At 43.4% G+C, this 27,852-nt stretch overlaps 6 protein-coding genes across 12 annotated transcripts in view; 5 read left to right on the top strand and 1 right to left on the bottom strand.

Moving 5' to 3' along the window:
* LOC128886310 (protein sprint) overlaps nt 1-27,852 on the bottom strand; it is a 70,319-nt gene that overhangs the window by 39,437 nt on the left and 3,030 nt on the right. For 3 of the 5 annotated variants that reach the window (XM_054141037.1, XM_054141027.1, XM_054141029.1), the window contains exons 2-3: nt 8,663-8,849; nt 3,467-3,540 (exon numbers count right to left, since the gene is read on the bottom strand). In XM_054141037.1, coding sequence (XP_053997012.1) covers nt 3,467-3,540; nt 8,663-8,743 — 155 coding nt within the window. In that variant the 5' untranslated portion in view covers nt 8,744-8,849. Of the gene's footprint in view, nt 1-3,466; nt 3,543-4,388; nt 4,404-8,662; nt 8,850-27,852 lie in introns of those variants that run through there. The other 2 variants (XM_054141035.1, XM_054141034.1) reach the window with 2 other exon arrangements.
* Nucleotides 680-26,761, top strand: LOC128886311 (uncharacterized). 3 transcript variants are annotated; one of them, XM_054141042.1, is made up of 10 exons: nt 680-690; nt 22,976-23,122; nt 23,339-23,438; nt 23,609-23,700; nt 23,810-23,927; nt 24,196-25,278; nt 25,402-25,516; nt 25,645-25,790; nt 25,903-26,017; nt 26,329-26,761. In XM_054141042.1, exons 2-6 carry the CDS (start codon nt 23,081-23,083, stop codon nt 24,267-24,269), a joined length of 426 nt encoding a protein of 141 aa, XP_053997017.1. In that variant the 5' UTR covers nt 680-690; nt 22,976-23,080; the 3' UTR covers nt 24,270-25,278; nt 25,402-25,516; nt 25,645-25,790; nt 25,903-26,017; nt 26,329-26,761. The 3 variants fall into 3 exon arrangements, with proteins under 3 accessions (XP_053997017.1, XP_053997016.1, XP_053997015.1); XM_054141041.1 differs by lacking the exons at nt 680-690; nt 22,976-23,122; nt 23,339-23,438; nt 23,609-23,700; nt 23,810-23,927 and having other exon boundaries at nt 25,118-25,278; XM_054141040.1 differs by lacking the exons at nt 680-690; nt 22,976-23,122; nt 23,339-23,438; nt 23,609-23,700; nt 23,810-23,927 and having other exon boundaries at nt 25,118-25,278; nt 25,903-26,062.
* On the top strand, nt 15,454-16,449 carry LOC128886312 (general odorant-binding protein 72-like). The gene is made up of 5 exons (XM_054141043.1): nt 15,454-15,638; nt 15,723-15,801; nt 15,871-15,959; nt 16,043-16,154; nt 16,264-16,449. Exons 1-5 carry the CDS (start codon nt 15,558-15,560, stop codon nt 16,347-16,349), a joined length of 447 nt encoding a protein of 148 aa, XP_053997018.1. The 5' UTR covers nt 15,454-15,557; the 3' UTR covers nt 16,350-16,449.
* Nucleotides 17,288-19,011, top strand: LOC128886313 (uncharacterized). Its single transcript, XM_054141044.1, has 6 exons — nt 17,288-17,536; nt 17,611-17,692; nt 17,871-17,959; nt 18,047-18,158; nt 18,271-18,338; nt 18,743-19,011. Exons 1-6 carry the CDS (start codon nt 17,465-17,467, stop codon nt 18,758-18,760), a joined length of 441 nt encoding a protein of 146 aa, XP_053997019.1. The 5' UTR covers nt 17,288-17,464; the 3' UTR covers nt 18,761-19,011.
* LOC128886314 (uncharacterized) lies at nt 19,937-20,998 on the top strand. Its single transcript, XM_054141045.1, has 5 exons — nt 19,937-20,094; nt 20,278-20,377; nt 20,455-20,549; nt 20,634-20,748; nt 20,813-20,998. Exons 1-5 carry the CDS (start codon nt 20,050-20,052, stop codon nt 20,887-20,889), a joined length of 432 nt encoding a protein of 143 aa, XP_053997020.1. The 5' UTR covers nt 19,937-20,049; the 3' UTR covers nt 20,890-20,998.
* On the top strand, nt 21,353-22,508 carry LOC128886315 (uncharacterized). The gene is made up of 5 exons (XM_054141046.1): nt 21,353-21,506; nt 21,591-21,681; nt 21,809-21,900; nt 21,978-22,095; nt 22,187-22,508. Exons 1-5 carry the CDS (start codon nt 21,465-21,467, stop codon nt 22,252-22,254), a joined length of 411 nt encoding a protein of 136 aa, XP_053997021.1. The 5' UTR covers nt 21,353-21,464; the 3' UTR covers nt 22,255-22,508.

Raw genomic sequence — 27,852 nt, 5'->3', positions numbered from 1 at the left:
CAACGAGGTACCCAAGATTCGATTATCGAGCGGTTTTTACGACGACCGGAACGTCAACCTGATGCGATATGTATTTAATCGCGGTCGTTCGCCCGATTCCCGCGCGGAGGATCGCGCGGGAACCCGAGCGGAACGATAACCGCGATAACTCATCTTTTTACTCGCAGCGACAATCGCATCCTCCTCCGCCATCGTCATTTTTCCCCTTTGGGTTCTTCCGTGCCGTTGGAGGAGAAGAAAGACCCGCGTTTCGTTGAATTTTCGCGCACGCGAGCGATTTTATGCCACGACGCCGACGCGTGTCTCCGCGCCATAAAGGTTTCAGGGTTAAATTGGAGAACGGGCAGAAAGGGAGAAGAAAATTGCCGAGGGCATGGATCCGAGGTGGCAAAGTAAAAGAGCCGGGCGGATGAAGTCGACCCTCTGGATTAGTTCTCGACCAGCAGGGCATTCCGCTAATCGCGTTCCAAGTTTCAGTGGAACTGGCTGTTGGACCGACAAAGCGTAATCATCCCAATTACGTTTCCCAATAGCGAACCAGTAGTTTCGTCCACGAGGAAGTGGTTTTCTTCGTCCGGCGATCGTCGCGACTTGTCGACTATTTCATCATATATATGAAAAAAAAAAAAAAAGGGGCTAACGAGTTAATCTGTAATCATCCGCGGACCAAGTCAACGTAGTATCAACGTAGTACTCGACCCACTCTTTTCTCTTCGTCGGCGTCGGCGAGGTAACGAAGCGCAAAAAATTAATGGACCGTCCTTGCCAGATAAATGACGAAACGGCATCGTTCCGAATATTAGCGAATTCGGAGGCGACAGCGCCAATTATCGCGTCGATTTTATCGAGTACAGCAGTTTTAACAAAATTCACTTTCGATGCGTCGCGTCGTTCGCAGTAATGGTCGCGAAACGATAGGTACGATTCGTCTACCGCTATAAATTCCTTTTCCCCTCGTGTCGGTTGTCTGGCCCTGGTTTTGGCCCTGTTCAACGAGGGGACCCAGGACTCGAGGCCAGATTCCAGCACGGATCCCATCCGAATCGGATTCGTATAAATTTCAGTAGCCCGCAAAATTTCGCAGCAACTCGACTCTGCTCGATGGTCGGCTGCTGGACCTGACTCCTATGAAGTTACGGTAAGCGTTTCAACAGTTTCCTTTGGATCGAATATGTATACCATATCGAGAGCGCGCATTTGCGACTCGTTTTGCGACACGCGCTATACTTGAAGTGTATCCCGGCTTGATGCGATCCATATTCCGTTGTGTATTCATAGGTCGGAGAGGCGTAATCGCGACATGTCAGACAGATATTTGCGCGACTCGTGCGCGAAGCGATACACCAGCTGGCGTTGACGTATGCCGCGCCGCGCCGGAAATGAAACAATTGTCGGATTTCCGACGACAGGAGGATCGGACAGATTTACGCAGTCTCCGCAGAATCGCCTCGCTTCTTCTTCGCGTGTACCTCGAACCAAACGACGAGGAAACGTTCCCTTTTCGATAAATGGGAAACAAAACGCGCCTAAAACCCACGCAGCATCTACGATCGAAGAAAAATCTCGCGACGCGAGGCGACGGACAGGCTAGAATCTATTATCGGTAGAATTAGCGGCGCCTGGGGGCACGTATTTCGGCGACACACCCTTTGTCTACGGCTAACGATACGGGGCGGTCGGATAAGGGTTGCGTAGCCGTGTACGCGCGGTAGCTCCCCTCGCAAACATCAGACTCGCGTTAGTCGTCAGAAATCAGGGGGATATCCGGTGGCAGCCGGAGAAACCATCCTGGGAGAATCCCCGCGGTGCTCTTCTACTCTCTTGTATCGTGTTTCCCGATAATTCGATCGGCGCGGTGGCGTTCGTTCCATGTCTGAGTCGGCTGGCTCGCACCCTTGGATCGTTCGAGTCCGTTTCTTCTCGCGATAGGAGAAAATTCAGTTCCAGTCCGAGCGACGAATTCGCTGGTGTTTCTTTCGGGTCGGGTAAGTCGAGGGATGCAAACAAAGAGAAAGAGGCTGCAAATTGTTGTAAACTAGGGAACCTCTGGTACTTGGGATAAAATCGATTATCTACAATAACTTACGCTACTCGATTAACTAAACGTGGAAACGAGTACGCGCACGCGCACGCGCAGCATCGATTACAGCATTGGAGCCGGTTAGGTTGTCCGAACTCGCTCGGAGACGACAGAGCGTCGAAAGTGAAAACAGGAAAGGCAGGATCGTAGACGGAACGAAAAGAATGGCAGCGTTTCAACGAGGCTGAACTTTTTAGCGAGATTACCGACCGATAATAATTCAACCGCGTAGCTGCGGCCTGGGGATGGAATTTCATTTCAATTCCACTCTCCCACCTCGCCGGGAACGCGGTTCGCGTTCTAGGGGTTTGTAAGCGACAGTGGCGCGGGACTGAAAATTTGCCAGAGACCTCGAAAATTCCCGATCGACTGTTTCTATCCTCTCGATGTCGACGCCAACGCGAACGCATTATTTTACTGGATATTTTCGTACCGTTAGACCGCGCGCAGACGTGTATGCAACGCAACGCAACGCAACGCAACGCAATGCAACGCAGAACGCCCTTTGCGTGGAAGATTGAACGACGAGCCGACAAACGATAAATACTCGCGGAATTAGCATTTTCGCGAACAAACGAGCCAATTGCCGGCATGTGTCCAGGATCAGCGTCATAATATTATGCGTAATCGCTTTTGGTTGCCAGCTGCTTGCCGTTTCTTGCCGCTAGACGAACACCATCCGCGCAACCTGGAACCTCTTCTAATATCCTTCGAGTACAACGACCGCGCTCTTTTTGTCTTCGAAGGGTTGCCACACGATGCCGAATTTCTTGCGATAACGAGATCGAAAATGTCCCATTTGCTCGGAAATATCATTTCAAATTCCGTATAGCGAATCGCTTTCATTATCGTCGAAACGTAACTCCGGTAAGAGTTTGACAACGATTCGAAGCTGTCAACGCGGCGAAAAATAAAACCAGCGAGATGATATAAATTTCGAAAATGGGCGCGCGGTTAATCCGACGAAGCGGCCGTTACAAGGTATCCTATATACATACATACCGTGGCGGATACCGTAGGCAAAGTCTCCCATAGATCACTAGAAAGCCCTTACGATATGGAAATTATTCCGCGTTCACGCGACCACGAGGCGTCGGGAATATTTCCATCGTAAATTACAGGAATTGGTGATTTAACCGTTGCTACGCGAAAGGGGTTGGCAACGATGGTTGCTCAACGGTGTCACCCTGTTCGAGAATCTACGCGATGTAGCGCCTTTCTTTGATTAGGACCCCTATAACGAGCTAAAAAATGTTCTCTCGAAACGATATCTCGAAACGAAGAGAGAATACGTCAAGGTGTGTACGGAGAGTCTAACGACGCTCGACTAGCACCGTTCTTGACCTCGAGAACACTCCGAAAAGCAGAAGAAGAACGAATACTCACCGCTCGTAGGAATTTGGAGTCGTGCAGAGCTCGCTCAGCATGCAATCCAAATCGGTCGCCAGGGAATTAAGCAGCTGAAAGAGAAGCAAAAAGGGTTAGGGTTAGGGCTGTCGAAGCACACCTCGCTTCGCAGCGGTACATCGATCGTGTTTAACCGTTTAACGAGTACGCGTAAAATGAAAAGATTCGTTTCGCTGGAATTACAGCTCGCAAGGATAGATACAGCGTCGCGAGGTTTGCATTGTACAGCGAATGCCCTCTGTATTTGCATTGTATCGCCGAGTCGGAGCCCGGAAAATTAGAAGGTTTCCATCCGGAGGCACTTTCGCAAAGTCAATATTGAACGCGGAGAAAACGTCCGATAAAGTTTCACCGTTCAAGACGAAGGCGGTATCGAGTACGGTAGCAGAGGTAGCAGAGGTAACGTCTTGCTCGATTCTCGATGCTTTTATATCTACTCCCGATCGGATCGCGACACCTTTCTCGGATCGAATATCTTTCTCGCGAACCGTCGCGGCCAGTTAACGCTCGAATCCAGAAGTAAACGATGTATTTCGAAAAAGAACTGCTCGCTTCGGTCGCATTTTTTCGAGACTCGACTCGCCAATGCCCGCTGCAATAATGCGATACAACCGAGTGTAACGCCCATTCTCGAGCGCAATTTAAATACCACCAGAACCCTTAAAGGGTCATCGTGAGAATGTAATTGCAATTCGACCCTAACCCTCGCCTCGGTTCACAACCCTCGCTCAACTCCGCGTCGACGTCGGCGTCGGCATCGGCGTCGCGGACAGCGATCCATCGATATCGAGTCCAGTCGTGTCACGAGTACGTCATTCCTTTCAACGAATCTCTCTTGAATTTCAAACGGTTAATTCGTTTCGATTCTATTCAATGTCTTTGAAAATTTAACGCGATCCCTTCGATTTGGGAATATTTAGCTTGCACGCGCAACTCGGTGGTGTACGCGTATTCGGTGTGAGTCATGCGAGCAACCAACCATGAAACCCTACAGGACGCTGGTTAGATATTCCAGCTGCCGAACCTTTGCTCGCAAACCCGATGGAAATCGATGGAATCGCCGAACCAACGAGAAGGCTGAGGGTAGACCTTGGAATTTGTAAACCGTCCTCGAGCGTTTCCGCCGAAAACTGTTAACGCGATATGTACGATGGGCTGTTTAAAAATATAATAAATAAAAGGAAACGATTCCACTAGCCTAACGGACACGGATAAATGCACTCGCGACGAGAGCGTTCGAGTATGTCCCTGTTCAAAATATGCATCGTTCGAACATCATTTTCATCTTTGTTCTACGTTTACGTTGTATGTTAAGTAGGTCGCTGCTTTTTAAAAATAACCCCCAAGCAGAAACCAAAAGTATACCCTCGAGAGAATAAACACTATGTAAAAAGGGCACGGGCGACCGTGACATAAACGCGTATAGAACTCGCGATACACATGGTCACGTACGGAAAATTTGAAAAGCGTTCGCATAAAGGACCGGTGCAACCGCGTCATTCGGCTATTTGCAAAGCAAGAATAAGCTCGACTGCTTCGTCGCGAGTCCGGCCGTGGCCGAGTTAGCGGGATTTTCAATCTGGAGCTTTTCAACCCCTATGAAAGATGCAGGGACGATTTTCGTGTCCCTGGCCAAAATACGCGATTCGCTCGTTTTTTTTTCATTCTAAACTCCACGATCTTCGTTTTAGATAGGTCCAAAGGTCTCCAAGTGGTTCTCGAGGTAAGAGGTTATTCGTTGCAGCGAAGGTCGCGTCGACGTCGCTTCGAAGATTGAAATACGGAACGCTCCTCCTTTGCCAATTCTTTGAAAACATTCAAACACGTACGTTACCGCGCGAAAGCCTCGGTACACGCGTCCACGATTAAAACGCGCGACGGTCCAAGGGCAGCTCCGCTGAAAGCTGAAGAAAAAGGAGGCCATTGGAAGAGCAAACGCGACGCAACGACATGGCAGCGCGCTTGAATTAAAATGGCCCGCTGAAACTCATTCCCCGAATTAAACGGATTAGATCCAATCAGCACCGGCCGCTGTCGTTGCTGCTGCGCAACACGTTGTACCATCGTCGCCGTGTTTAATTCAATTCCGTTCTTTGTTTAATTAAATTCGCTGACGGGGAAGAATACGCGCCATGGAGCAAGATTTCGACGACGAATCGATTACATTTTTCACGGACATCCGCGAACGCGATTAATTTGGTTCGTCTGTCGAAAGTTTCCATCGAGTTGGCGATAACCGTTGGCGAAGTTAAAATAATCGTCGCGGTTCTATCGGAGTCGATTTCTATGCACCGCGCGTCCAAGCACGGTCGACTTGGCGTGGTTATTTTCACCGGGTGTTGTTTATACCAGTCACAGCTAGTAGCACGCGAAACGTAGAGGGGGTGCGACAACGATTAGGCGTCGCAAACGACAATTAAACGGGCTCTGGTGGCCGGCAGCTCGTTATCGTAATGGACGATGCACGCACATAATGCACCCGACCGACAAATAAACCTCGAACACGCGTCCGGTTAGCGGCGCGCGTCTCCCGCAAAAGTCGAATGTCCACTGCCGATGCCGTTGTAAGAATTCGTTTAATAGGGACACGTTCAACGGAAGCGTCGAGTGTAACGGGTGTCTCGACAAACGCTTTCCTGGTACGATCGACCGATTCGCTACTCGGAATGCCCCGAACGAATACAAGACAATCACCAAAGAAAAGTAACGAGAAGAAACGCGGATAAGCAAACTAAAGTTTAACGCCGGTTGCGAGTCCACGTTACGGGTCGTGCGTACATAGTACATACACGTACCTGTACGTATACGTACAAGTACATACTCGTAGCCGGGAATCGATACGAACGAGCCACCAGCTCGCCGTTCAATTTCCATAGCAACATCTGATCCAAACAAAACGCGACTTCTCGATACTCTTGCATAGCTGTCAAAAGTGAGCTGAAAGTGTAGGATACATTTTTCAAGGTATCGCGATAAAGTAAAAAGAAAGTAGAAACTAGATCTCGAGTAAAGATACGAGTACCTCTGACTTTTTCAGCGAAAAAATTCACCAAGTCGAACCTCGACTCGCTCCAAGGATATCGTCCCTTTGCAGGGACCAAGTCTCCTTTAAGTCGTCGACGTCGTAGCTTAAAGGGGCGCGTTCTACGGGACGCGGACGCCACGTGCCCCCGAAGAACATAATCCCGGTGAATGGTTGTAAGGTCGCTATTGCGCGCTCTCGAGATTCCGACTTTTACCATCGTATATCCTTCCAAATAATTTAGCATCGTTTTAACTTGATTGAACCAAGAATTTATGGCTACGGTTTTGCGCCTTCCTCTTTCCCACCCACTCTCGCATCGTCAAACTTTTTTCCACGTCCGTTGCGCGTCGATGGATTAGCGCGATGCGATAGAAACGTTTACTCGCTTGGAACTTGTCGACGTTAACTTATTTTTTCTCTCTTTTTCTCAACATCGATCGATCGACTGGTAGCGATCATCGCGAGACGGGACTCGTTCGATGCACGCGTGCACACGTACATGGACGCATACGTTAAAATAAACTGAATAAACAAAATGAACTAACAAAAAAAAAAAAAAATAATGTTACCATCGCGCGCAATCCCGTTGCGACTAAAACTCCAAACAATCGTGTCACGAAACAATGTTCCTTCGACACCCGGTGCGCATCGATCGAACCATATCAAGGGACATCGCAGACGCTCGCACCGCGGCCGTTTCGGTGTCTAGAAAGTTTCCTCTCGGTCTCGGGCAACTGTTGGTACTGTCCGAGGACGTCTATGTCCGTGGTTCGAATTGGACAAATTCTCTCGTAGGCTTCGATAAGCTCGCACGACTTACGCGTATCCTCCTGGATAGAGGGTTGTCCGCTCTTATCCACGCGCAGACTTGAAGCGTTTTTAAGCTGCGAGGGACGTAGTAGTCGTCGTAAGGGTGGAAGCGACGGGAAAGGACTCTGTGTTCTCGCATAATCGTCTAGACAGCTCGGCCATTGAAATTCGAGTTAATTGCGTCACCTGCGGCCACGATTGCGGAGCCATTTGGCTTCGCTCGTTCGTAGCGAGCAGTTATCGACAGAGGATGAAAACGATTTGTTTAAAGTAATTTACGCGCTCGTAAAGCTACCTAAACGTGCCAAGATCGTAAACGATTAATCGTTCCTTCCATCCTTCGAAACAAAGGACCCTCGTGTCGCGACGCAAGCGCGGAGAGCGACCGGAAATGAAAAGGAAACATCGCCAACATTAATTCTACAATGGCAAGATATGACTCTGGTGCACGACAAAATTTACATTAAACGGGATTCCTTCCGCTGACTCGGCTTTCCTCTTGCCGACCCTCCGGCCACGACGATACTTCACTTTTTGCCTCTTTGCATACCATACGTTCGAGTTACCCGCCTACGGTGATATTTCTCCCATCGTTTAGAAAATTCCGGCCACGTTACTCGCTCGATACCGACACGAAAATCGGGAAGAGACGTATCCGAGGAGTGAAAAGTAGACGCCAACTTTGATACGGAAAGCATGGAATGGAATGGAAGTTTGAAACGCCAGAAGAATGGAGAAAATCGAGTAGAGCTCCACCGTCTGGCGTTTCTTAGATATTTGTCATCAACTTTCCTTCTCGCAGTCATGACTGACGAATTATTTGCGTCGCTGCCCTTCGGTCCGTATGTGTCGCGACTTTCGAGGCTACGTTTACCAGCGTCGTTCACGCAAAATCGACGTCTTCGAGTTTGAATTCACATCGTTTCCCGGATTGTCGCTTGTAAATAACCGGCTATTGTCGCACGACGATACGATTACAACCGGTATCCGTGGACATCTCGCGATAAGGATAAGGGTTACGCAGGATCCTCGTATCAGAAGTTATTTGGACAGCGATAAAGCGAGCCCCGAAAGCGACTCCAATTCTTTTTCTGAGATTGCGACGGCTTGTGTTCGCGAGGTGGACAGGTGACCCTTACCAAATGCTATTCTGGAATTGAAAGTGCTGGAACGACGTATACGGATCATCGAGAGTTGATTCGTTGTTTCCCGGCATCTGCTATACTCGCCACTAGTCCGCTATTCGACCTAATCGTTTTCCGCGTGCCTCTTTATTTCGCTCGAAATTGTCAAGATTAACGTACGTTTGCGGTACACATATACTTATCATTTTTATTCACCATTAAATAGCTGGACGCATTGCTGCCCGTGGATTCCCTCTTCCTCGGAGACCCAAAGTCCCTCTGTATCAACGACGTCATTTTTTCTTCATATTAATCGTAGTCGCACGATGATTAATCGAAACACTTTTTCGAAAAACACGCGAACCGACACATCGAAAATTGTCGCGCACCACAGGAGCCGTATCTGTAATCAAACCAGAAACACAGTTTCGTTTAACATGGAATAATTCAACAGTGATTTCACGCGCGTCCTTTCATGTTCGGTACACTCCACTTCACTCATCAGGACTCGAAGGTACAAACTGTTCATCGTTACGATCAATGCCCGTCTCTCTTATTCGGAACCCTCCTCATCGCGTGGATCGCGACGAATTTCCGCCTGGGTCGAATTTTGTCAGTAATTTGCAATGATATTTCATCGGTTTCGCGTGCAACCCCGGGGATTTAAATTGTAAGCTCCGCTAAAGCGTCGGCTTATGGCGTCGTCGTTAAACTGTACGAGTCTCGATGCTTGTTTCAACATCTTTGGATTTACGAGCGTGGATTAAATCGGCGAATGCTGTGCAAAAGACACCGCGATAAACTCTACGGGCAAATGTTATTTAACGAAGGTCGCCGTTTTGCCTTGAGACAATAATTGTTGATGTTGCGTTGATGCGCAAAAGGTAATCGAGTGGGAACGACGATTACGGATTACACGTTTTCCAGATCGAGAATTTTTATTTTCTCTAGCGGTCTCCAAGTGACACGCAAATTGAACTGTTTGCACTCTGATCTTTCTTGTTTGCGTTGTTGGCAAAACCATGCAAGACTTGCATACTCGTCGGTAGGTCGCGTTAAACGATAAGATTAAAGAATGACGGTATCGAAGCCGCGAGTCAAAATTTGTTCATTTCTCGTCCGGAAATTCGAATGGATTAAATTCGCTTTTTGTGTCAATTATAGTTGGTGTTATATCTGGTTGTTTCAAACGAACGAACGAACGAACGTTCATTCGTAGGCTGTCTTACAGTTGTCTGATGTCATCGGCGAGGATCGTTCGGACGATTTCGCAAGTCGATTTTAATCGAGACCAATCAGGGCAATGACTGTAGCTACCAATGAAGAATAATGTTAAAGCGTTACATGGGAACGCGGCTCGACTGGACGAGAATGATTTAACGACTAACACGAACACCGTTATTTTTCTGATTCTTCTAAATAACTTTCTGGGTAAAAGAATTTATTTGGAATCGCGAATAAACAGCTGTTGGAAATTCACACTGCCCGGTGCGTAGTTTAAATTCGAATTCGTTAAATTCGTATCTAACATGGTTTACCTTCATCCATAGCCACTCGATGCTCCTCGACCGAGCTTTTAGGTTTCTAAATTCAATTCATCGTCTACGATGGATCGAACGCGAGGGGAAGTTCCGCGCGCCCCGACAACGCTAAGCAAATTCTTGCGTGAAAATCTTGCCAACAATGCGGCAAATTATACATCCCGTGAACGCAGCGCATACGTCGAATATCGTGGAGTTTGTACATATACAGCCGCAATATAATTGAGGAAATACAATTAGAAAAAATCGTGCGCTACGGTTCACCGCGCCACTCGAAGACTCGAAAGTTAATCGTCGTTCGTTTCTCTTCTCCCTCGTTCGTCGAAAGTCATTTTATCTCGAGGGTGACTATTTTCACCCAACCGGGATGCAAAGCGAGGTCTGCCAAGGGTCTTAATAAAGTCGGGATCAGGTGTCACGAGCAAAACGTAAAAATGTCAAAAGTAATAAGCCTCGGTAGAGAGGTTTCTCGGGGAAAACGCGACGCGACGCGTCACCCCCAGTTTCGCGTTCGGTTTCATTCCTCGAACAAAGCTGCGCGCGCGATAGAACTGTCGATCAATCCTCCGTCGTAGACATCTCCATCGTAGTAATCTCGACATTTTTGTCTCGTTAGAAGTTCGCGAAGCCCGCGAATAGGGCGACTCTTTGCGGAGGGGTGGCTCGAAAGGGGCAGAACACGAGTTCGAAACGGAGCATGTATTTATGCGCATAAATGCGTGTTTAACAGGTTTCCAGGTTCGGGTAAAGAGAGAAAATATCTAGAGGTCGAGTGGATTTTCGTTGGAAATAAAAGATATTTTGAATAATTACCTAAAAAGACTGGCAAATGGTAGACAACGTTTAATCGCTCGAAATTATTAGTATACGGTCGGCGTTCTTCGCGAGAAATATTACTTATGCTTATGACTTTTGACTGTTATGGCAACGCCGGAAACGGTTAAAACAGAGTCACGATGGACGATCACCATACGAAATCAGCTTAAATTGGCTCGGAAGTCTGGCCCGCATACCCCTATGCGGACTCAATGGAAACGAACCATGACACGCGTCTCGTCTCTTTTCGTTTCGTTGTTCATTGGAAAAAAACTTTCGAAAAAAGAGACACTCCATGAAGAATGAGAGAAGGGCATCTCGCCTAAAAACTATTTTTGTTTTTTTTTTTTTCACTTGAGAATCGTTCCCATGGAGCGAAATATGCAAGATTACTCCGTTTGGTTTGCGGCGAGCCCAGCCGCAATGTAAATTGCCATTAATGAAACGGAGTGCAACGGTGAAGCGTTGAAATTACAGCGACACCGTTATCGTACGAGAAGAAAGGGAGAGAGCGAGGCTGGGAGACGGATCAGGCTAAAAAGGCATGACGAACCGTTGCGTTGGTGTGTAAAACGATAAGTTGATAAGTAACAAGCTCGAATTCACTTTAAAAAGATATACGGTCCTTTGACGTGTTACATGTGTACCGGGTGTTCGAAAAAAAAAGTTGAAGAATTAACGAGCGTATAGACGAATGAAAATGTGTGTTCCGTTCAACTACGATAAATAACTCGACGCAAATCGCGTATGGCTAGTTTGCGAATCCGTGGAAGGATTTTCACAAGGACACAACGAGGCGACACGGACGCTTTGTTTTCAAGGAAGAAGCATTCCGTAAGAGCAGCGAGCGTAATTCCGGCACGTCGCTCCGCGTCGAACGAATCGTTCCCTTGGTCGCCGTGCGAGACAAAAAAAAAGTGTACAACACCTTTGGATTACGTATACGAAGTATAAACCAACAAATGCATCGACGAATCACTGTCAGACCTAACCACGTGTTTTCAAATTCCTTGTACAACCGTGCAGGCACGATCTGATCGAAACGATCTTTAGCTTTAGCAAAATGTCGCGGAAGGGGACTGCGACCAGAGAAAGACTCCAGCACCACTGGTTGCAGCATTAACACCATCGTTGCCATCAACCTCCTCTTCGTCACCACTTCTCCAACACCAACCGTTACCACCAGCATCAACGACTGTGCCCTTACAGTTACAGCTTGCCGACTTTCACGGAGCCCGTACGTTGCGTTGCGTTGCGTTGCGTTGCGGCGCACGTATGCTACATATACTCGTACATATACATACACACAGTAAATAGTAATAATTTCTTGTCTCGAGTTTCCGAACAATTGCTCGTGTAAACGCAATGTACATTTGTCCGAGTGCTTGTAAAGAGAGTTATTCGAGTGACATATGCATCGCAAGAAAAAATATTCCGTGTAATATTTTTCATTAACGACATTCATGTTTTCTCCGTACGACACATGGTATACAGCCCAGTTGAAATGACCGAGAAACGGCTAGAATTTCGTTGCCGACTATGTTAACCATGTTGTACGATCCACGCATTATCGAAACGAAAATTTCACGCAGCAAAGTAACTTTTGTCCCGTCAGCTTAACGTGATTCGATACAAACAAGAGCGTGAAAAAATAAAAAATACAGAGAAGAAAGATGCGGAGGCGCGTATTGGTCCGGCGACGCCGCGGCGCTGAATCATGCAACTAAAATACACCGAGCGTACGTTTTGTACGTTGCCGCGAGTAGGTAATAGGTATGCCTTGGTTAAAAGAAAGGAAAGACGGACCGAACAGAGTTTCAACTGTTTATTAATAAACGAGACCGCGGTAGAGTCGTTCGCGCGGAAGATGAAGAAGAGGACAAGTTCCTTTGTGTTGAAATAGAAAATTATCGATCGTCTCGTTATGCCCGATAACGTACGATCACGTACCTATGTAATTAGATTGTCGAATAGGTCGATAACAGCGATTTGAAACGTATATTTAACGCAACTACTCGACGAATAAAAAAATAGGAAAACGATGGGAACATTGAAAAGTATTGCATCAAGTTCCACAGGTATCGCTAATTAACCGCACTAAACTACCTAATTGTATCCGAGACTTCCGTTGGGCGTTTTTAATTCCTCCGTTCGCAATGGTGGGTATGGTATATACGTATAATTAAGAAAATTACAGCATCGTCAGAAAACGTACTCCCAGTGCCGCGTTAACATTACAATTCACCCGAAACATTATCGTTGCGTAATCGATCGTAGCGATTATCTAGAATTAATCAAAACATTGTACGAAGAATGTAACAGTGAGCGTCTCGTAGTCGAAGAAAATAAACAAGAAAAATCTTATTTTAAATATTATTTTCTTCGATTAAAATGGTCCATATTTAAAATACGAGGCGAGTGTCTTCTCCTTTGTTTTATTTGAAATTATACGAAAATTACGTTTAAAACGTTAGTCCGTTCGATGCTGAAAGTGTAGTTTATTTTATCGGGCAACATACACGCCAGATATTGTTGACGATGATTATTTTGAGGAGCGTTACAATTTTAGTTTGTTTATCATCAAATGGACGTGGTCTCGCTCGAAACTCAGGAAACGGATACGATTATGCTTGTGCTCGTGTGCGTGCGTAACGTCAAACGAAACGTAGAAATAGTCTGCGATATGAGTCGAAATCATTTTTTTTTTCTTTACCTCGCTGCTTCCTGTTTCATTCGTGAAAAATTCAAGTCCACGCTTTCCAGGGGAAATTTACGTTGGAGAATCACTTGGAATTATAATAGTAGAAGCGATCTGTATCCGTAACTCCTCCGATGGTATGGCATGGCACATTCGATTAATCGCAATATTTGTTCGTTACCTGAACCCGATTTCACATTTCAATCACCGTCAGATTTCAACGCGAACCATAGAATTTCGTTCCAGAGCGTTTAAAGTCGAAATGTAACGAAATGTATTCAAAGTTGGAAATTGGATGATTGACGCGACGCGATGGTATCCCGAACCGGTAACGCGACTTATCTATGTATTTTTACCCCTTCGTCGACTATCGTCGCAAACGAGAATCGGTAGATTAGAAACGTTCGGCTCGCGATAGAGAGAAAACGAGTTTGTGACTCACATCTCGCATCGTGCCGGAAGAGCGCGATGCGTATACGTATGTATCTCGGGAGCCGAGAGCCGAGAGCCAACCTTTTTCATCCTCGAAGCGAAAAGATTGGCTCGCTAAGAAATTCGAATCGACGATATCCAAAGAGCTCGGTACGATTTCGTTACGCGAAAACTGTTTCAATTGCTACCAAATAATCGAGCGCGTATTTGTTTTGTTCGTGTAAAGTCGAGATCATAAACGATAATAAACGCAGCTTATTTCGATGAATGTAGAGGTCGATAAAAAGTCTAGTTGTTCGTATTTGTAATATACGTGTAAACTGTATTCGTATAGTAGAAGCTAGACGGATCGAAGATCAACATTATAATAATACGAACATGTTAATGTAACACTGACGAGGCAGCAGCTTATCGACGCAACGAGACGTTTGTTACCCAACCTTATCCTATAAAACGCGTACTCGGTTATTACTGCTAATTAAATGCGTTCAATTAGGACTCGAACGACCCTGTCGGCGCTGCGACTTCTCGGCGATCGCGTTATTTACATAGCGTACCCTTCCCAACCCTTTTCTTTCCGCAATTTTCTCTCGAATGCTCTTGCCTTTCTATCTTCTTGTCTTTTCCCATTTGTTCAGAATCTGATTTTCTTCCACGAACGCGAGACGAGATCGTCGGCTCTCGTTAACCCACGTAAAAAGAGGATCGACGAGATACCGTTTCCCTTTGTCTTGTCAATTCGTTTTGCAGGATAACGAACTCGAGCAAAAATTGAGGTTCGAGGCGTTACTGGTTGGTAAGTGATTTTTGTCTCGTCTACTCGGTCGTCCAGGTTTCCGAAAAGTTTACGAAACCAGTTACATAGGAAAACAGGGCGCAATGCCAACGATGTAAAATTGATTAAATAACAGAGGTGATCAGATCAACATTGAAAAACGGTTCGACGAGTACGGTTCAAGACACCCATGAGTTACTCCTAGTCGAAATTTGTCCCGTGAGAGGGCATCTTGGAATTTTCACGACGACTAAAAATACTATGGTATGCGCGATACAAAAATTTCGTCACGATGCCGATGCGACGCGCCATCGAATCCAACCCGAAGAATTCGATCGCGCAATACCGGGCTTCCTTCACCCACATTTCTGTGGATGTCGTATGCGCGTTTCCAAACAACGATCCGCGAAATCATAACGGCAACTTTCTCTGTTATCTGTCGCGCATTTAAGATCCACGGATACTTTTAAGGCAGCGATGCGACGCGACGATGCAAGGCTTGAAAATTTGCTTCGTAGCGTTACCAGTCTATGGTTACAATAAGTAGAGAACTTTTCTAAAAAGAAATCGACTCGAGCGATAATTTTGTATGGAAGTCGGTCCTTATAGCGTTATATAAAACCAGTAAACTTGTCATCAATTCGACAAACACCGTCTTCTATCGTAATTCCATTGCGAATGTCGAATTATCCAGGAAGCAGATGATGGATCCTGCCGTTCGAAACCGTACAGAAGAGTTTATAAGGAGAAGACTGGTCAAAGAGGGCTCCAGTCGTACAATTTAGAGAAGCACTATTTTTCTTCTCTTTTTCATCGATATTTCTTTCCACTTTATTCGTCTTGTATCGGATGAAAAATTTAAACATGTATTTGAAAGCGTTGTTTAACGCAATTTTGTTTCTGGTTGTAACGTTTCAACCAGTAAAAAGTGTAAGTTTGGTATTAGAGTGAGTTTACTGCTTCGTACATATGAAACTACTGTAACAAGTGTATTTTTTTATTAACGCAACGTAGGCTATTACTCAAGAGCAAATGGAAAAGATGGCCAAGTCTATGCGAGCCTCCTGTTTGCAAAAAATTGACACCACCGAAGGTAACGTTGACGTATAGATAAGTTAACGTAGCCACGGATTTTATATTGAATTATCGTGTAATTTTGTAGAACTAGTCTCTGGGATAAGGAGAGGAGAATTTCCAGACGATTACAATCTCCAATGTTATACGAATTGTATCATGAAAGCAATGAGAAGCGTGAGTAAGAAGAAATGTTATTTATTATGTTATTTATTGAAACTCGCGAAGGTTACTCTTTTACCTTGTACTTTTCTGTCTAGTTCAGGAATGGAAACATTGATTTCAACATGATAAAGAAACAAATAGATGCGGTGATGCCACCCGATATCGGAGCTCGATTAAAGAAAGCCGTAATGTCGTGTAACAACATAGGTAAGAGAAAAGTCTGATATGTATCGTATAATACGTTTGTTTTTATGTGTAATAATAGCTCGTGAAATGATCGTTCAACGATTACTCGTTTTTTTAACGATATACGCAGAGTTCGACACCGACCCGTGCAAAATGTCCTACCAATACGTGCAATGCATCTACCATGCGGATACGGAAATATTCTTTTTCCCTTAGAAGATTAAGGGATAGACGAGAAAAAGGAGAAAACTGATTGACGTTGTAATCGATGTTTTCCTGTTAAATTTAATAATAAACACCACGACCAGACGAAAAAGAGTCGAGCGGAACTCTGTTTGTGGTTCGCGGACAAACAAGGGATACGAAGACGAACGTAATCGTTTCGTGTAACGAGAGCCAAAGTTTTTCTTCTCGACGAAACTCATCGAGTTCCATCGATCCGAAATTCATTTTGAAACGTTACTTCATCGTTCCTTTGTTTCCTGCGACCCATCGATAGACTTTTCTTTTCTCAATTTTCTGCTGTTCCTGACCTGACAGAAGGAAGTTATTATGAACTTTTACCGCAAATTATCGATCCTAATATTCTTTCCGAAAATCTAACGAGTAGTTATTTTCCTGTTTTACCTCATCGTAATACCAAACGATAAAACCAATCGAGAGCCAACTAAGATCCAAGATGAGTTCGGAGAGATCAGTGTTGGGAAAATCGAGTTTTATTAGACAACGATTCGATGATAGTTTAAAGAAAAATGATACATGGTCGATGGAGAACTATTCTCGTATCGTTGCGGTTCAATTGTCCTAAATGGGTCGATCGATCGAATCGGATCGGATCGGATCAAATCGGATCGGATCGATAACAGTTGCGACAGAAACGATCCGAATGTATCCGCTATCAGTCGTGATACCGTAATTGCATAATCGGTGCGGCGCGCGGCGTCGGCGTACCTAATTATGTGACTGCATTACTCCTCCATTTCCGACGCAGTTGTTAACCTCTGAGATTGTCCTCTCGAAAACAGAGGAGGCGAGTATACGATTTAATATCGTAGAGCGAACGCGGTAATCACCGGTTGAACGTGTCACCGAAGATACAAAAATTGGCCGTTCTCCTACTGCGACACCGACTCGTTATAAAAGGGAATGGAGGTGCTGTTTTTCGTTCGATTAATCCAAGACGAATTACTCCTGTGGTACGTCGGGTCGCGTCGCATCGCGACGTCTTTCGTACGTTTCTTTTCCATATACAACGCTGAGGGAAGCGCGACACCGAGTAACAAGGGTGAAAACAAGCATATAACGCGAAAAGATCTACGAAAAGAACAAAGATGAAGAAGATAAACGTTTTCCTGCTTATCGCTTTCATGCTCGTCCTGATCACCGTCAGGGACACCGAAAGCGTGAGTCTCGGTCGATTCTTTTCGTATTCGCGATTCGTGTAATCGACTCTACCTACGGATACTTTCTTTCGTAGAAAAAAATGACTATAGACGAGGCCAAGAAGACCATTAAAAACTTGAGGAAAGTTTGCTCGAAGAAGACAGACGCTCCGAAAGGTATAGATTCAGATTCAGATTCAACTCGTTTTCCTATCGTCTCGAATATTAAATGTTACGATTCAGCACAACCACCGATAGTATATTATAACGTAGCGTTTCATTCAATTCATACCATTAGTACTTTAATTGTATTTGATCAAGCACGATAACGATCTTGTCGGATGTTGGCGCGTAGAACTTTTAGATGGTCAACACAGAGGCGAATTTCCAAAGGATGAAAAGCTAATGTGTTACATGAAATGCATACTAACCTCGACAAAAACTGTAAGTAACATCTCCTTCGATAGCGTAGACTAGTTATCGATATCCTATTAAAGTACGTTATCGATAGAAAAGTACGTTTAATTTTAGATGAAAAACGACGAAATAATGTACGATTGGTTCATAAACAATGCTCGTCTCATGTTGATCGAAGAATATGCTACCCGAGTTCAACATGCGGTGGAATTGTGTCGGAGTACGGGTACGTCACGAATACGATTAATGATGAATAAAATTAATGATATTCGTATCATCCGACAGGAATAAATTGTAACGATTTCGATAATCGTCGAAACATTTCAATTTGTTTGCAGTGACGGCTACGGAGGGATGCGAGCTAGCGTGGGAGTTTGGCAAATGCATCTACGCGACGGATTCAGAGGTGATTTTTAAATACGATTACGCCGATTCAGACATTTTCGGCATACTCGTTTCGTACCGCGTTCGTACTGTGCTCGTTTCATCTAAAACGAAACTTGGCTATCGCCCCTTAAAACGGACTTTTTCCGATGATAGAAAAACAGGAAATATCATAGTCATCGACTCGACTTTTCCGAGTTGCACCATTACGCGATCGCCAAGCGACTCTACATAATCTGATCGATTCGCGAATAATAAATATCTCGACGTAAGATTTACGATCGATGATGATGTCGATGAAAGTAGAAGAATCGAAAGATCATAACAATTTCCTAAAAATGAAATAATCAATGTATCTTGTGATAATTTGAAATTTCCAAGGAAAACGTGTCTTGCACGGGATAATCAAAGTTTGTCTCGTTACAGCTCTACCTGGCACCGTGAACGATTCGTCTATGACGAAATTACAGAATGATCGGATAAGCAAGAGGAGTGCTCAAGCATCGGTTTGTCGTCGTCGTCGTCGTCGTCGGCGTCGTCGTGCTCATCAAAAAGCGGTTAAACCTGGCTGCAGAAATTCAAAGACTAAACCATACTGTAAAAGATATTGATAAATCAATCGACGGTTATCGCCGATTATTAAACTAGACATTTTACCACAACGTTACGATCGATTAAATTGTATCCTACACTTACTACAACTACAATTCTACTTGAAACAACGCGTAAACGTATACAACGTATTCATGAATTCCCCGATTTTTCAATAACAATATACATATCCTATTTACGATTCCTTTCGAATTCTGAAATGTTTGTATCTCGTCCTGAGAATAAATTTTCTTGCGTGATCATTAAACAGCCTCGTATGCTGTAAAAATCTACCTACGTTCGTTTTCTATCGCGTTCTATTGTTAATAATAAAATAGTCAATATCGAGAAAGTAACGCGTTATAAATTTCGTATTACACAACGTTCCTGTTCCAACGCACATTTACATTATAAACAATGAAACTTGAGGAATCTAGGAATATAAGAATATTCCTTATCGAGGAATAGGAGACTACGACTATGACTAAGACTCGTCGCGATACGAGCATAATGTACAATGGTATACGATTATCCGGAAAACGGCTAGGTCGGATGGCGACAGATAAACGATCGACAGATCGAGTATTAATTTTTATCGAATTCAAACGCAAACAACAACTCTACCAACTTGTTCTCTAACGACAAGTTTCCACGAAACAAAAACAACGTTTTTCTATTCCAAGAATTGTACGATAAATAAATGAATTTCAAGATTCGCGGCATTCCGATTTCAGAGGAATAGCTATAGCTATAGCTACGTTCATACGCAGAAAATACCAGCTTTGTTCGTTTCACTTTGTAGCAACGGTTGTTCTCGTGTTTACTAAACGACAAATACGACGACGCTATTGCTATTGTTCTTTTATCAAACCGATCACGCAGAATCATCTTTCGCGTGAAATCCGTCCACCGACGCCGACGGACGACTAAAATTGCTTATTTTTTCCGAATCCAATTGAAACAAGTTACGTAAATCAGATAGTAAGAGCAATTATTTCTCTTCCTGTTACTTCGTAATAAGATCTAACACCTTGCGCGATTCAATACATATTAACACGACTTCTATATAAATATCGTGTCGAAACATTGACAGACATCAGTCTGTTCTTGGGTTCGTTTCTTTAGCGATTTAAACTTTCAAGATGAAGTCTCTTCTGTTGACGGTCGTCTGCCTCTTCCTAGTTGCGGTGGGTAAAATATAAATATAATACTGTTGCGAGCACCATTTGGATGCGATACATGCTATGTATGCACATAGGTGTATATGTATATCTATACAGAGCGAAATATATACGAATATATGTAGAAAGGTGAAATTTCGGAGAATATGCTTAAGAAATGCGTAAAGAAAAGAAATGAATAAATTTTAGGCAGTGGTACGTAGCGACAGTCACGAGGCAAACGAAAAATTCGGGGAGTTAATGAAGGATCACGTAGAATCGTGTGCCGAGGAACACAACATTTCACCGAGTAAATGACAAAAAAATCATTTCTTTCTCTTTTTTAAATCGATTGCGTCGATTATAATTAAAGTTTGTTCGTTCCAGCCGATATGGATAAATTCGCTGACATCAATTTGGAGGGCGAAGAGAGAAAAAAGTTCGGATGTATGAAAGCGTGCATTATGAGAGGAATGGACATCGTAAGTGACTTATCATCAACGTTTAGGTCGCAAACAAATAGACAATTTCACATGATTCGGAGTAATATTTTTTTACGATAATAGATGGATGGCACCGCTATAAAGATAGAGACTGTAAAAGAATTGATCGAAAAAGTGTACACGGATGACGATATAATAGCCAAACAAGTCAAGGTTGCCGAAGACTGTATCGAAGAAGGTAGGCATCGATTAAACGAAACAAAATAACAAAGTTACAAACGAAAATTTTACAATTGTTTCAGTTAAAGACAAAACCGACGAATGCGACATTGGCTTCGAATTTATACGCTGCACTAAGATCAAGTCGAAGGATGAATAATGTGTTTTCTGTAACGAAAATAACTACGTGTCTTAACGAATGTGTTGAGAATCGACGAATAACACTTAATAATTGTCAAACCTCGAGCAAAATAACAGATAGATAAGAATCGAAAGCCAACAATTTATTTCAAACTACCTTTATCGTTAATTGTTAATCGTTAATCCTTATCGTTATCTTTATCGTTAATTGTTAATCGTTAATCATTAATCGTTTACACGCTTATTAATTCCCAAGTCATTGGTCAATTGTAGCAGAGTCACGTGCATACCAATTGAGATTTTTTCTCGTTCGTTTCTTTATTGTTGATACCATCTGCGATACAAGTCTCGACATTGATATGTAGTATCCATAGAAAAACAAACACGAAAGGATCGAACCTAGTGATTATCATGTGCGTAGTACCTTTTTTTTACAAAATATACATTAGTAACGTCGATGCAACGTGCACACGTGATGCAACGATATTTTTTGCAATCTTATTCGCGTTATAAATAGTACGCTCCAACAATTAAGACGATTCAATCGTCCAACAACATTTTCCACCGCAGGACAACCTATTGCAAATAGTCAAAATGAACAGTCTTTTCGTTATCTCGTGTATTTTGCTAGCCGCGGTAAGTGCACAGACGATAATTTCATAGAAAATTTTCACCGAAACTTAGATTCGTTTCGATTAATTTGTACTCGTTAAATTGAAGTCAATGGTTCGCGCGGATATCGTCGATGCCTACTTGGAAAAGAACAGGGAACAATTTGTAACGTGCGCCAAAGAAAATGGTCTTACCGAACGTAAGTGTTAGTCATAGATTCTTGCAACGCAACCATTTTTTAAATTGAAACCTATCCCCTTATCGTCTGTTGTCTGTTATTATTTTATCGGAGCGGAACGTTGGGTGTTCCTTCGAATATATTTCAGAAAATCCACGTGATGCATTCGATAACGACAGAAAGGCAGGACTCGAAGGAGCTTCGTGTCTTCGTGCATGCACGTTGAAAGCAATGGGCGCGGTAAGCGATATCGGTCGATGAAAATGGACCAATCTGTAATAACGAATTCGCGTATCACGTTGTCGTACGGATTTCAGTTGAAAGACTCGAAACTGGACTTGGTACCGGCCATCCAGTTTATCGAAACCATTTTTCCCGAAGATCCGCAAATAGTTCAAGGCTCCAAACAAACGTTGACAGAATGTGCCGAAAAAGGTAAGCCAAGCGCAAAAATGTCAAACGAATCAACTTGAAAAAGAATAATTATTTATCTATCGTTAACGTTACCGTATGTCGTTTCTTTCAGTTAAAGGCACATCGGACGAGTGCAAAATGGCCTATTCGTTCATCGAATGTTTCCTAGATAAACAATAGCTTCGACAATAAAAATGATTAGATAACAACGGAAACGTAAAAAGATCAAGTCTAATGATTTAACGATGTAGATTTAGCGGCAAGAGGTGCGGGAATATTAAATGACCGTCAATTGATAATCGTCTGTGCGTGCGTGTATTATGTATGTATGTATATTATTATTCATCGAAAGCTTGTATCGTACTGGAACTTTGATCACCGCCACAGTACATTCTATTCTCTTTATTATATAATACATGATATATGCAACTAAACCGATAGCCTTGAAAAACATCCATCTTAAAGAAAGTTTTCATTCTTAACCGAATACGCGAATAATTGGTCGAGTAGCCAACGATTCGCAGAAGGAATATTCGCAGAAGGAATATTCGCAGAGACAACAGATCCCCGATGCGGTATCATTTTCCTTTTACTGCTCGGTACTGCGAGAAAATTATAGCGCACGCGATTTTCGTATGACGTTTCAGCATCGCGCATCGGTAATGCTGCCGTTTCGATCGCATAATTTTCTTAAGCAGTCTCATTCCGCGATAGAAAACAATCACTTATCGTGACAAATCTGACTCGAATTGTCCGTAATGGATGCGTTTTATGTGTACTTGAATCGCGTCTTATGTAAACTCGTTGATTCGGGGTATTATCTTGTTTCCTGCTGTACCCTGTCAGACCTTAACACCAGCTATTTTTCGGCATGGATTCTATATAAATAACATCCAAAGAGACCTACGGTTACCAGTCGGTGATACTATTCAGCGAAATCAGTTTCGAGAATCGATTCGTTTTGTCTTTTTGGGATTAAAGTTCGTATATCGATTGAACCCGAAGCATGAAAATCATCGTTGCTGTTGCTTGCGTGTTGGCGACCGCGGTGAGTGCCAAACCTCGTATCAGTGTTTTCCGTTTAATTTCTTTCGATCGTGATATCTATGCTTAACCACCGAGGCTGATTATGCCAACAATTTCAAAGCTGGCCTTTAAAAAATACAAATGTTTCGATAGTCTGTTAAGAATTACAAGTTCGAAATTAAAATCCTGAAATGTCTAGTTTCGTAAAAAATAATCGTAAACCTTACTTACGATATAGACGGTTGTACGCGGTATAGACCAAGATATCATACCAAAGTACATGGAGTATTTGATGCCGGACGTGAAACCCTGCGCCGACGAATTACATATTACAGAAGGTAAAAAAAACGCAATTTCGTTGAATACGTTTTCTTAGACAAGTATCCACAAGTATCCACTTGGTCCGAGTACAGACTGTGTATAGCAATAGCATTTCAGCATAACGATTGAATTGCGATTCGCGACGCGATGGAAACGCATCCTAACGTCGTAAATGTATCTATTCCAGAGCAAGCTACGAATGTACAGTCGCCCCACGGTGAGGCCGACCTAAAAGTAATGGGTTGTTTGAAGGCGTGCGTGATGAAACGAATGAACGTTGTAAGTAAAGTTTCAACAAACGACAAACTAGTTGACCGAATAAACCAAAATGTTCCAATTTTTTATGGAATCGAACGCGTCGACGACATTTATTCCTTTTCCGTTTCAGTTGACAGGCCTTGATTTCCACGTTGAGCCAATACTCAAGATGATAGAAACGGTACACGCTGGTAATGACGCAGAGATCGATATGGTCAAGAATATTGCGAAGGAATGCGTCGGAACGTGTAAGTGCAATATCCGAGAAAAGAAACAAAAATAATAAGCTTATCAGTTTTTCTAAATTAACGATCAAAAACAAACGCGGATCCTACTTGAAAAAGTGACTGTCCTAGTTTCCCGGTTTTGTTTCGCCTGGCACATAGCGACACTGCCGTCGCTAGCTTCTTTCTCTCTAATTTTAATTTAAGAAAATGCTCGATTCCCCCCGTATTCTATCTAACATACATGTACGTATGTAGAACGCACGATACACGATCTTTTTTTCTGTTGTAGTGAGTGGCGAGACCGACGAATGCAACATTGGCAACAAATACACCGACTGTTATATAGAGAAGATTTTCAGTTAACGCGATAGTCTAGCAAAAACGTTGCTCGCCGAATATTGTAAACAAATTGTAACCATCAGAAATAACCACGTTTACAAGGTTCAATAAAACGATTTAAGAGAACAACTCGTTCGTCCTTATCGCCTTTCCCTTAGCTAGTTACATATGTTTACCTTTACCTATTATTCGTTTAGCTTTATTTACGCGACACGCTATCAGAGGTAGCCTGAAACTAGCGATCCTTGCAACACGTTTGCGGAACCCTGTGCCCTGTGTCCTGTGTCTTGTAGCCTGTAGTCCAAATGAAACATGCAAGGGACGAGCACTACTCGTCGAGCAGCAGGGATCGCGTTAGCGTAAGCGACTCACGTTCTAAGGCGGTATAATGTACCCCATAATGGTCCAAGTTGCCTCGCATACACCACGGAATAAAGTTACCGCCGATCTTACGCGCCGAATAGACACGTAAGAAAAGGGAGAGACATTTTTGCAAATGGTAGGCTTTGCGAGCGCTTAAAAACGCCAGCTACGTTTTCGACAAACTCGCGGAATATTAATTCTAAAGGGATCTAAAAGAAGTATCCGATTGGAAAATAATTGATGTTTTTGCTCTTAAATTTCCATGATTGTTTGGCACACAATTCGCGTTAGCGTAACGGAAACCTTACCGTATCTCTTTCTTGGTACTTATGCCTAACTATGTACAAGTAACGCGTCGAATCGATCGAATAACAGGAATTAATTGATTTACGGAATCGAACCACGACACTATTCTAGCAATTATTTTTCTCTACGTTTATCGTGCATGTTATTGACGTTACGCGAACGTAAGTTGCTTATAATCTTGGATCTTTAACCTCTACTTGTGCTTCGATATAAATGTAGCATGCTGTGCGTTCGACGTTAGTCGTAGAAATCAAACCACCGGAGTTGAAATCGAGCGTGACAATTTTCTAGGTTTGGTGATAGATCTGTGAAATTCCTAACCATGAAATTATTGATATTCGTTGCGGTTTTCGTACCCGCTTTCGTAAGTATCGAGCGTTTCGATCCGGGCCGCATGGTTTAAATAACTTATCGTTACCGTTTCTTATTATCGATACGATCCTACGCCAACAGCTGTATTGAATATTTGCACATTTGCATATTTTAGCTAGCCATTCAGGCAACAAATGAAATGGGGAATCTGATCAACAATTTTGCCACAATGTTTGAGATAAAGACGGAAGATGTCGAGACCTGTATCCGTAAAATGTCAGCAACAATCGGTAAGATGTAAATCCAACGTTATAACTCTCTCTTCTCGATTTTCGATTTTCCATCGGTTAGCCAAAGTGTTGCCTATCTACGAAATAGATGGGACTAAAACTAACAAGAATTTTTGTTGGTTCCACAGGAGATTTTCAGCTATTAGGAACCGTGTTAGTAGAACCCGACATATCAGAGGTGGAAGAAGGTAACAAATTATACGAAGCGCCGGATCGAAGAAGTGCGAGAAGAGCCCTCTGCGTTATAACGTGTTGCGCGCAAAAACAAGGCAGCGTAAGTTGATCTTCAGCAAATTTCCTTCGTCCGATACGATACGATACCAATTCTACATGCTGATGTGGATAATATTATTTACAAATTTTTAATCCTACCGGACTACTTGCAGATGATAGGTTCGCAAATACAAGTGCCAGTCGTACAGAACATGATTAAGAAATTGACGATACCAAGAGAAGAAAAGTTGTTCTTCTCCGTAGCCGTGGCCGAATGCAACGAAAAAGGTAGGCAACCCGCAAAGGAAGCAATTTATATAGCTCGAAAACAAAGTATTTTGGAAATTTCGATTCGACATAGTTTGCCTCTGATATACAGATGTGTTAAATTAATTCCTCGGTGAAAGCGTTTTCTCCTCGATCCTTTCGCCGATTCCTCTAATTCGTCCACATTGTAAACAAACAAGCGACATACAAACCCACGTTTATCGAACGTTTTTCGCGATAGATGATTAGTAGATAACGAAATATTAGTAAAAATCTCACGCGCATTCCCTCCCACAGAAAATTCTCTAAACCAGCCGTATATTCTGTTTCAGTAAAAGATATCACCGACGAGTGCGACGTTACTTACAGGTTCATCCGTTGTGTAGCTTTGAAAGTTAGATACTTTGGGATATGACGCGGGTGAATAAGCCAAAACACCGTGGTAACGATAACAATATTTATTAGCATTGGATGGTGCTACTCGGAATATGTGCGTGGCGACTGTTCGGTGTACCTTCTGGTTCACATCTAGCCCAAGCGTTTCGTTATTCAAAAGTGACAACCGTCACTTTCATTATATTTCTCTCTGACCGATCCGAGGTTCTAGCGATCCTCACTTTTGTTGCCAGATCTCGAGTTCGCTCGATGTATACGATGTACGTTGTACATTTTTACATTTACCTTTGTTACATGATAAATACATAGCTCTACTTTTACAAAGATACTTTTCCTATCGATCAAATAAATTGTTAGTTTCGTCTTATACCCGATAAAGAATTCAATTTCCTTTAATTTACTCGCGCCTACGTCGAATCCGCGGTTGGGCCAAGCACGGTTCGGCATAAATGAAATTATAAAGTCAAATGCAGATTCGGGTAAGCGCGTTAGATAAAGCCACTTAACGCAAACGAGCCTCATGAAAATTGCCGAAACTTTGGTCGAACGCAGCCTCGAATTAACTGAATTTGCCCAAGAGTATACTAGACGAGCAACTTTCCGTGCAATCGACCATTCGTATTTAATGCGTACGTACGTTGACAAGTTCGTGTTACCGTTTCTTAATCCTTTCGCTGAAACGAATTAAAAATCAGTTTAGATTCCATTCCATCGAGAGTTGGCGTCTCGCACGAACCGACGGATAACTCTGTTACTATAATTCGATCGAGTTGTCTGGCTCTATAAAGGCTTCTAACCGTATACGATGCATACAGGGTGTATCGTAACACGTGGGATCCAGTTCGGTGGTGAATTAGCAGTAAACCGTGCGAAAAGTTTACGCGAGTTAACCCACGTCTTTTCGAATGTTCGAAAGATCAAGAAACGTCTATTCTCGCGGCAAGTTACACTCGAAATACCAGTGGAGAAATATCAGCTCTTTATTAAGGACTAGATACTAAAGACAGTCTTCCAAGAAACCGTCTTCTTCGTGAATACCAGAATTCTTACAATTATCTCCAAACGTACTCAACGTCCGAAACACGGTACGCGTACAATTATGTACAAGTTCATAAAGATTGTAAAACGTTCATGTACCGAGTGCAGTGGAACGTAGTTGCAAGCGCGCACGGTTTACGCGATATACTTGTATGTAGAGTAGAACGTTGCGCACGGAGGTATTTCGCCTGGCCTGCATAGTGCATACACCAGACCTATACATTATGCATATATTACGCTCGGACCCGTACGCCTGTACGCGATGCTTCCGTGCATACCCAGCATGATGTACAGGGTGTACCAGGTGTCGTACTACATTATTTACTATGGGAGTGAAACGGTGATGCAAGCTTTGGGGCGCGGTAATCAACTGGAAATAACAACGACCGACCGGGATTGCACGCGACCGATTCCGAAATTTT

Source organism: Hylaeus anthracinus, unplaced genomic scaffold (assembly GCF_026225885.1).
Source record: "Hylaeus anthracinus isolate JK02 unplaced genomic scaffold, UHH_iyHylAnth1.0_haploid 11982, whole genome shotgun sequence".
In the NCBI taxonomy this organism is placed as follows: Eukaryota; Metazoa; Arthropoda; class Insecta; order Hymenoptera; family Colletidae; genus Hylaeus; species Hylaeus anthracinus.
This window is presented reverse-complemented; position numbering and strand designations above follow the sequence as displayed.